The 10,786-nt window shown below is 38.3% G+C and overlaps 1 protein-coding gene across 1 annotated transcript in view; it reads left to right on the top strand.

Annotated features, from left to right (window-relative positions):
• The first annotated feature begins 9,733 nt into the window (after positions 1-9,733).
• Positions 9,734-10,786, top strand: part of LOC134538610 (F-box/LRR-repeat protein 16) — a 182,561-nt gene continuing 181,508 nt past the window's right edge. The window contains exon 1 of the mRNA XM_063380040.1: positions 9,734-10,180. Coding sequence (XP_063236110.1) covers positions 9,776-10,180 — 405 coding nt within the window. The 5' untranslated portion in view covers positions 9,734-9,775. The remainder of the gene's footprint in view (positions 10,181-10,786) is intronic.

Raw genomic sequence — 10,786 nt, 5'->3', positions numbered from 1 at the left:
TACGTAAATAATTGTGTAAAGTAGTAAATATATAGCGTATTTTGTTCTCAAAAGTCGGTTTTTTAATTTTGTTTCTGACAATATTTTCTTTAATGTTGATAGTTAAGGCGTTATAAAATCACAAACATAAAAAAAAAAAACGGGTTTTTAATGTCAAAAGCGCAGTTCTCGTTCTGGATGTTTTTAAATATTGGAAATACACAAAAAATCTTCAAGTACATTTTGTAGCACACACTTCCAGCTTTAAAATGATGTAGAGTTTATATCGGGGAATTCATTAGTTACTGCTGGGGAGGGGGGGGGGGGGAGTGAGCGCATGCGTATGGCTAGCACGCTCCGACCTGCTACATTCATCTACCCGGCTTCCCTACAATCTACTCTTTTCATGAGATTGTTATTTTTAATATTTCTCTGTTACATGCAGGATTTAATACTTTAAAATTTAAATAGGAACCTAAATCTTATAGTAGGCTAATTATTAATATATTGATGTATTCATTCGCAATACAAAATGGAATCAAAAATAATTGTTCATGGTGTTTATTTTTAAATATTACGAGCGGAAGGAACGGGAGCTCTCCGATGAAACAGTTTGGCCTGCGTCATAGTCTCGGCTCGATTCCTGTTGACGAAAATCTGGGAGTTCCTGCTTGGTTTCGAACCCGAATCGCCTTTGACAAAGGCAAGAACTGGATCACTGCAACCCCGTTTCGAAATTATTTAGATAATGGTAAATTTGCCATAAAACGTATGAGGGTCAAGTGGCTTTTAGGGTTAATATGTTTGAGCTTTGGCAGCAAGAACTGGGTTAAGTGGCAGGCACACCACGTATGCATATTCTTATTGAGTCTCGTTTATTAAGTCTTCGCGATGACGGAGCAGGAGTGGGCTACACGTTCTTGTCTTATCTCGGCAATAGCGTGAAGAGTGGTTTAGTGGTTAGGGTCGAGGCGGGCGGGCTGCAGGGCAGCTATGAAAAAAATGAAGGGACAGTCTTTCGGAGAACTGAAATTACATGGGAAGGATATGGTACTGACTCAATCTAGTCACAAATCTGTGGCTGTTCGATCAAAGCGAGTGACTGTGAATCTTCAACAGTTATTCAATAGAATACTCTGTGTGATTAAAAGTTTACCTTTCGTACGAACTGGCTTCTCAACCACCATCCTTATTCGATTATGTTTCTTTACGTAAAGGAGCGAAGTCATCATTCCTGAAGGTATTTTCTGAGGGCATTTCTGATGAAATTAAACCCCAACAAGATACAGGTACTGTTATAATTATTGATGGAGGCTCTCTCCTCCATAGTGCAACATGGCCAATTGAAGAGACTTTTGGAGAAATCATTGAAACTTACTGCATATATATCGTCACAAAATATGGACTGAACTCAACTGTTTTTTTGATGGGTACCCTTCAGAGCCAACAACTAAGGGAGAAGAGCAGTCAAGAAGATCTGCTAAAAACTCATAATGTAACATAGAATTTGAGACAAATACAAAATGTATCACGAAAAAGGAAGCTTTTCTATCTAATACGAATAACAAAAAAAAATTAATTATACAACTGTCTGAATCATTAAATAGAAGAGGAATTAGTTCATTCATAGCCGAGGGAGATGCTGACTTAGACATCGTAAAAACAGGAATTGAACATCTCAATAAATTCAATGTAGTCATAGTTGTGGGATCAGACACAGATCTTCTGGCACTGCTTTTAGCACTTGCGCCTGTATATAACTCTGTATTCTTTCGAAAATAAATATGTGGCAAAAATCCTTCCGTTGTTTATTATGACATACAAACACTAGTAAATGTGCACAAGAGCATCATAAAACTTCTTTTATTTGCATATGCAATTACAGGCTGTGACACCACGTCGTCATTTTTTGGTTTGGGAAAGACAAAATCTGTTGATGTGATCAAAGTTGTACCACAAAGCCACACTTCAAGCAGAGTTATTTTTGGCAAAAGATGTATCTCGCGATGAATTACTCGAAAAGGGAGAGGCATTCATACTTGAAATGTACAGGCTTAGGAGATATTCTAATTTGAATGAAGCTCGCTACTACAAATTTACATCCATGACAAGTAAATATGCTTTAAAATCTAACTTTGGTTTATCAAAATTGCCCTCCACATCAGAAGCAGCTCACCAACATCTATTACGAGTTTACCTCCAGGTGCAATACAGATTTGGGTTGGAGGCATGACTATGTAAAGAAAAATTGCAGGAAAAATAAAGTTTTAAAACCTGTTCCCAGTACCAAAGCCTTTGCCCCTGATGAACTTCTTTGTCTTATTTCCTGCAGCTGTAATACTTCATGCGGTAACAATTGCAAATGCAGAAAATCCGGTCTAAGCTGTTCTTCTATGTGTGGAAACTGTAATGGATTATCATGCCTTAACTCTCCAAATTTCGACGAATAAATTGAACTTACTTAAGACGACTAGTGTCATAGTAAAGTTTGTAAATGCCAATGACTGATGCAGATGAAGGTCAACATGTATTGATTAAGGACAATTAGTTAAAAATTAAGGATACATTACTTTTACGAGGTTTTTTTTTCAACCTCCGATCGGCTGTAATAAAAAAACGGGAATGAATTGGGAAATTATTTTAATGTCAAAAGAAACGTACATCTTTACTCTATTTTTCCACATAGTCACCGTGCAGATTGAGGCATTTGTCGTACCGATGCACCAGCTTTCCAATACCCTCTGCATAAAATTATGCCTCCTGCCTATTCAGCCACGTTTTAACAGTGCCCTGCAGTGTGATTACAGTTTCATTTCTCCATGGCATGCCCATTAATCGATACCCTAATCGCTCGTACACGAATCGACACGTCTCGTAGTGTTTACCCTCTTCCACCAACCATGTAGAGCGGCCAACCCACACCTCAGTTGAAGCTTGGTTATGGGAATGTCAACATGGCTGCAACGATAAACTGTACGGCGAAATGCGAGCTGCGTGGAGTCATCCGTTTCTTACAGGCAGAAGGGCACACTGCTTCAACACCAATGATGAACTGCAGAGCACTGTTAAAACGTGGCTGAATAGGCAGGAGGCATCATTTTATGCAGAGGGTATTGGAAAGCTGGTGCATCGGTACGACAAATGCCTCAATTTGCACGGTGATTATGTGGAAAAATAGAGTAAAGATGTACGTTTCTTTTGACATTAAAATAATTTCCCAATTCATTCCCGTTTTTTTTATTACAGCCGATCGGAGGTTGAAAAAAAAATAACCCTAGTATATTAGAGGCGGGTGGGCGGTCCGTAATGCTGTCATCTAAAGTACAATTTAATATTTAAAACATTTTTAACTTGTTTAAAGTTATTCATAATCATGGCAGCTACCGGTTTTAGCCAGTCCGGGACACGGCGGGTCCATAGGTGGATAATGGAAGGCCCTTAATTGGGTAGGGGTATCTTTCCCCCCGAACCAAATATGGCTATGCGTATTTAAGTAAAGAATTTATGTACACAGAATTGCTTTAAGTATTCGGTAATATTATATAAATATTATTGTTAACATAAAGTGAAAAAAAGAAAAATGTATGTTAGTTTTTTATGAATTATTTTATATAAAAATGAATACTGTTTAAAACTAGATATATTATTCCTCAAATAATTATGAAGACTACGCGAACGGACTGCGAATACAAAAGGATGCACATAGTAGGTCGGTGCACGCTAGCCATACGCATGCGCTCACTTCCCCCCCTCCCCAGCAGTAACTAATGAATTCCCCGATATAAACTATACATCATTTTAAAGCTGGAAGTGTGTGCTACAAAATTTACTTGAAGATTTTTTGTGTATTTCCAATATTTAAAAACATCCAGATCGAGAACTGCGTATTTTGACATTAAAAACCCGTTTTTTTTATGTTTGTGATTTTATAACGCCTTAATGATCAACATTAAAGAAAATATTGTCAGAAACAAAATTAAAAACCCGACTTTTGAGAACAAAATCATCTGACAAAAATTCAGCTTTCCCGGAATTAGTTGCGACAAAAAACCTTTATTTACTGGGCTCGTAGCTGCTCCAGCAGCGAATTCTAGCGGCGGGAGCGGAAACTACGTGTGATTCGCGTCCAGAAATGTACTTGGAAACATAACTTGCGTATATTTATCACTCTCAGCATTATTTTACAGATATTCTACGTTAAATTTCATGTTCGAGTTTAATATTATAAGTTTGTTTGCAACATGAGAACACATGAATCTGTTCGTTACATAGGTTAGATGTTCACACTTCACTGGCGAGTACTGAAAGACTCACTCACATTTCTTTTTATTATATACCTACATGTCATTTTCACTACTTAAACGTTCACACAATGAAAGAAAATAACTTTTTTAAAACTGATTATTTCTAAACTAGCTTTTACCCGCGGCTTCGCTCGCATTGAAGCCATTAAATAAGTATCAGAGATCATTACAATAGAATTGAACCAATGAAATATATTTCTCTGTAACAAAAATAAAAAAAAAATTGAATTTTGAATTTTGACCGTCGATAATACAGTACAACGGTATTACAGTACTCAGGGTTGGAACTTCATAACTTGAATGCTAGATGGCGTTAAAGTAGCTAGATTTTGAGATTTTTTGACAAACATTTTTTTATCTTTCGTAAAAAATTATTATTTTTTCAATAAAAAGTATCCTATGTTACTTCTAATACCTCCAAGAAAATGTGTACAAAGTTTCATGATGATCGGTTAAGTAGTTTTCGCGTGAAAGCGTAACAAACAAACTTACATTCACATTTATAATATTATATATATATATATATATATATATATATATATATATATATATATATAAGTAGGGAAGTAGGGATGTCATATGTTTGCATTATAAACATGAATTAGCAAAATGAGCCCCGGGGAGAAAAAAAATAACTTTTTTTACTGTTTTAAAATTCAAAGTTGTAGGGTTGGTGACGTATTTGGACTTTCGTGTTTTACAAAAGACCACGATATTCTTGCGTTTTTTTTGCATGTTTTGTTTATGTATCGTTTTGTTCCTTGCGTAGCCTACGTATTAATCCAGCCTAATGCTCATGCTGTTGAATACACGGCGAATCCGAATAAAATAAACATAGGTATATGAATCTTGGCTGAAGTTGTAATTTCTGGCTAAAACCACCACGAATTCATTGCCACGTGACTTTCCTGTGCCAACTCTTGAATAACATTTTGGAATACAAAATAGAGCACCCATGGTTTTATTTTTATTTTTACCTTTATGAGTCTGGTGTTCAAACGGTGATAAACTGCATTTTCGTATTATTTTAAGCTTTAATTTAAAATCTTATTATTTTTTAATTTGGTACTAACGTAAGTCCTTGGTTGTCAGCTGATGATCCCATACAAGCTTCATGGTTAATTCTGGCACAAAGTGGCACAGTTAGCTTTATTTCCCCTTCCGTGAATATCTGATAGTAAAAGTCTTTAATTATGCCCGTTCTGGATTTTTCTCGGACTATCGAACTTCAATATTATTTTAAGAGAATGCCAAATAAAAGTAAATAAAGTAAAATTACATCTGAAAACGTTGTAATAAGCGGTTCTACAGAATTAAAATGTACACACGAGGATTGCTATTTTAAAAAAGTGTCTGATATCACGTTTCTTCCTTTGGTCAACAAAAGCCTGAATCCTCCCGGAAATCCCCCCCTCCCCGAACCATAGTGACTCAATTGGTGCCGGATCACTGAATGTGCCGAACATAGAAAAATGCTGAAACAAAGAGCGCTGACTTGCCAATTTTTTCTAACTATGATGTGAGCTATAACGTACACAAACATCATCAGGTATTTTCCACAGGTTTAATAATGTACAGCGGAAGTTTTATTGGTTCTGTATGTACAGAATGTTGGCGAATCTCGGAGGCATAAATTTAATGGGTAGCAGATAATGCAATTTTTTTTTTTTATATTTTAGAACATTATGTCCGGAAACGAAAACCTGTGAATTTTCCGGCGCGCGCATTTTGAATTTCACGCGCATCAGGGCGCTACTCCACTGGCTGGGATCGCAGCCAATGGCGTTCGAACCCCGCTGTCGGCAGCAGGCGACGAGATGGGCGCAGGCGTTTAGTTTGGAACTCGTCATCCTTCGTGGCATGAACCTCCCGTTTTCAGGCAGTCGCCGGTGTAAGTCGTATTCGGTGCAAACATGTTGTGAAAACGCTCTTGGTAAAAGCGCACTGTTGAAGATGCATTCGGTTACCAAATTATATATGTTTCGATTAAAATTCTTGGCATTGTCTTGGAGCAATGTTTTTTTCTAGATAATATGATAAAACGGAATTTTATTATTAAAATGGTTGTGAGAGATATTTAAGGTGGCGAATTTGAAACGAATTTAAAATAAATAATTAAGTTAAATAAGTAAAATAAATAAAATAAGTTGCTGGAGAGTTCAGTTACACGTCATCACTTTAAATTCTTTTAAAAATAAATTTATACGTGTTTTATTAATTATTTTTGTTTTGAATATAATTATATATGTATACTATTTTTTAGACAGTTTGCAAAAAAAATACTGGAAATTTTTATTTATTGAAGTTATACTTCTTTAGGCGCGTTATGAAAAAATGATGAGAGTGAAATTTTAAGATGCGTGCGCATCACTGTAACACAAAATTAATAGGTTGAAGCTGCCCGCTAAACCACTCATTAAGTCTCGAAAAAAAGTTACCAACAAAATAGAAATAGAACCTCTATTAGTCGCGCATGTTGGCACGCTCGTCGCTTCTGATCACTGTTTTCATATTTATAATATTTATCCACATTTTCTAGTTTATACATTCACAACACGTGTTTTAGTTTCATACAAGTGCGAAGTATATATGTGCTAATAAATTATATACAGTAGTGATTTAAATGGAATATTTTGATTAATATTATTTACTATTCGTAAATTTTAGTAAAAAAAAATTGTGCCTATATACTTTTTCAAGTGCTCCAATATAATTGAGGTTAACTATCCGTATGTATTATTTATTGATATAAATAAAAATATTATTTAATATAATTAATATTTAATATTATTAAATTATTAATGTTAAATATTTATTATTTGTTATTTAATATTAATAAATAAAGAAATAAATTTAATAAAACATTTAATAAAAAATTTGTGAAAAAAATTAAAATCGAACATCAAATGAAAATATTAATTTGTAATATTTATTATTAAATTGAATAAATAATAAATATTTATAAAAATAAATGAACAAATTTAATGAAAAGTTTTTGATAAAAATGAAAAGTGAATATTAAATTAAGAAAATAATAAAAATTAAAAAATATATAATTAAATAAAATTTTTAAATTTATTATTAAAGTTATTTATTTTTTTTTAAAATATTATATAATCTATAATAAATATTTAAAATTAAGTATCTTATAATATTTAGTACAAATTATGTCATATATATTTATTATTCTCTAAATTTTATTTATTTTATTTTTCAAATTTAAACTGAACTTTATTGACTGTGTTGACTATCTTTTTCCGGCTCTTTTATTATTTTATTGTAATCAATTATTTGTATTCAATTAAAAACTATTTTTTAATGATGCCAAAGAAGTATAACTTCTCACGCGCGTACATAAGTAGGCTACACGCACCCATTTTTTTTTTTTTTTCGCTTTCCCGTACACTCTTAATATGTCGGCCATATCTGCGAAAGTAAAGTCAGTCTGCCAAGCTGTTGCTGTTTGTCGAATCTGTGAACCCAGCACCGTACTCATTAGCAGTCGAAACTGCTCTAATCGCCCCAAGCCAAACGCATAAACGCAACACAACCAAACATTCACTGAACTGTGCACCAGACTGCTAGTTGCTGGCGCGTGTGGCTAGCTCTAAACAGGCGCAAGCAGTAGCGTTTCCAAACATTTGTTCATTAAAATAATGGCTTGTTTTGCCACTTATTAAATTTGTTCCCCTGAAATTTCCGAACAACCTGTATACAAACTGTATGATCCAAACCGATTTTAAAATGATTTACGAAATAAATTAGCCATGATCAAATACTGCTTCTGAAGATCTGCACACCATTTGACGTAACATTTTAAATTGTATGTAACAGTAAATATAGTAATAATAACGAAGTATTCATTTTTTCGTCCAAGTCTTTAGCTCTCACCATTATGACTGAAATATCTCAGTGTTCCCGCGACTATAGTTCTTGTCATGCAGATCGTTTCAAATCATCCAAGTTCTCGAAATTAGCCCCAGTGGTCTAATCTTGTTTTCGTATCCTCAGTTCAACAGCGTTAGTAAACAACGTCGCTTGGACTGTCAGTGTTCAGCGCAAACATCGTAGGTAGCTCTGCAAGTTTACAACCAATGCCAGGCTTGCGTTGCAATGCGTCTATAATGGGTTTTTTTTTTGCAATTTTTTTTGAAGTTGATACACATATACCTTTATCTCTCTCTAGTTCTCGATCTCTCTATCAATATCTCTCCACATCTCTATCATCTATATACCTATATATATATATATCACTATACCGCGAAAATATTAAAAATCCATGTTTTTACCTATATATATTTTCTCCTATCTTTTTACCTGTCACAGGTGTGACATAAGTATATAAAAACACGCGTGTATTCGAATACAACGTTGTGTCAAAATTTGAAAATAATTTGTGAAGAACTTTAGGAGATTTTAAGATTTTGAACGTGATTTATGTAGTTATTTATGTAGTTAATGTGAAAAGAAAAAGAAATCATGTAAGCAGAATAATTCAGGATTGCACCCCGTCAACTGGGAGTGTGCATGAGCGTGGATCCCCCCCACTACCGAGACTCGAATGTGGGTCCGCCAGCGACGCCTCGCGCCCCGGACGCCGGCTCCGCACAGTCTAGCGCCGCGACGCCCGGCGCCGGTCGATACGGCCCTCCCGCCATCGATCCCCGCGGCCAGAGAGAGGCGCGCGAATGCGGCAGGAGAGGCGCGGCGCGCGCATCCCGCCCCGGCCCGCGGCCCGCGCACCATAACTACGGTGCCCACGCCGTAACTACGGTACCCGCGCCGTAACTACGGTACCCGCGCCACAACTACGGTACCCGCGCCGCAACTGCGGCACACGTACCATCATCGTGGCATCGCCGAGCCTCGCGTGCCATGTGCCGCGGTTATGTTGTGTACCAGTGAAGAAGTGTAAAACCTAGTTAAATGTCTTTTCATAAATACTAACATAAACTTTATTTGAAGAAGATATATGGGTTTGAGGCCAGGTCTGTGACACAATGTTTTCACAGACGTGGTGGCCTAAACCGAGAATCCAGTAAGAATTATCAGTGGCGGCTCTATTTGCGGTGCCTTGGAACATTTACTTTTGTTGCCGAGAGGGACCTTATCGAGGGAGAGGGGGGGGGGGAGTTAATGAAACATCCCCTACGGAAAAATAAGAAATTCTGGAGTCAACGTTTTTAAGCGAGCATGGAGTTAGAATTTTGATGGTTTAACTAATTTTTCTTTTGATATTTTTAATGTTCTTATTAGAATATTAGAATAAATTACGTTCGCGTCATCGAGGATTTCATATGACGTACCGTAATTTTCGGTCTCGTACCATTATTTCGGTAGCGTGCCGTAACTATCGTCGGCGTGCCGTTATTTCGGGACGGGCGCGATTTTTCGGCGAGCGCCGTACCGTGGTCTCGGGGCGGGAGGCCAGTCGTCCCGCGGCGGAGCGAGTGCGCGCGTCGTCTCACATGGCGTTCTGACGCCGCGCGCCCATGTCGTCCATGTCCGCGCAGGGGGTGGTGGAGCGCGCCAGCGCAGAGCTGTCCAAGAGGATCAATGGGCTGGGACTGCGCGCGGGCAAGCACCACCGGGCCGCCGCCGCCGCAGCCGCCGCCGCCAACGGCGACCCCGGGGGCGGCAAGGCGAGCGTCATGGAGCGGGTGACCAACGTGCTGTGCGGCGGGCCGGCGGCGGCGCCCGAGAAGCCGTCGCGGCGCGGCAAGCCGGCGTCGTCGGCGGTGAACGGCGCGAGCGTGGCGGTCACGCCGCAGGTGGGGCGGCGCGGCGTGGGGCGGCCGCCGCCCCCGGCCTCGTGGGAGCAGCTGGCGGCGGACGAGCGCTTCCTGCAGCGGTTCTTCCTGTACTTCAGCGCGGCGGAGCGGCGGGCGCTGGCGCAGGTGCGGAGGTCTCTCTCACTCCCCCGCTCGCCGCTTTCATACTGCCGAGCTGGCATTCGCTCACGTCAGGGGCGGGGGGCAATACACCTTTTCATAATGAATCATCGATCCCCCGAATTGGAGCGGGCCCCCCCCCCCCCCCCGGGAAAATTTGTATTTCAAGGTGGATAAATGGTGCTATTTAAGCAGTTTTACTATCTAAAAATTGATTACACAGCATTTTCTTTGCCCCCGTTTGCCCCCACTTCAAGGTTTCAGAAGGTAGGGGACGGACAAAATACCCTTGCCCAGCCCCCCTTGCTGTTGTGCCCCTGGCTGACGTCGACTATACAATAAAACGGCTCAAATAATAGCAAACAAGAAAAAAATATGAAAAAAAATATACCCCGGATTTGGACCTGATTTTCGAAAAGGAATTTTATTTAAAAAAAAAACTAACATCTTGTTATGATTCATTTAAACAGTTGATGCTATAATTTATTGAACTTTGGTTCGCGACATCCGCCATTGACGGCAGCACCGTGGCTACACATTTCCGTTCCATTTACGAAATCACGCCGTGTACCGAGAGCTGAGATGGTCACATATATATATAAAAAAAATGTC

This window comes from Bacillus rossius, chromosome 13 (assembly GCF_032445375.1).
Source record: "Bacillus rossius redtenbacheri isolate Brsri chromosome 13, Brsri_v3, whole genome shotgun sequence".
NCBI lineage: Eukaryota > Metazoa > Arthropoda > Insecta > Phasmatodea > Bacillidae > Bacillus > Bacillus rossius.
The sequence above is the reverse complement of the archived record's forward strand: the minus strand, read 5'-3'. Positions and strand labels throughout refer to the sequence as shown.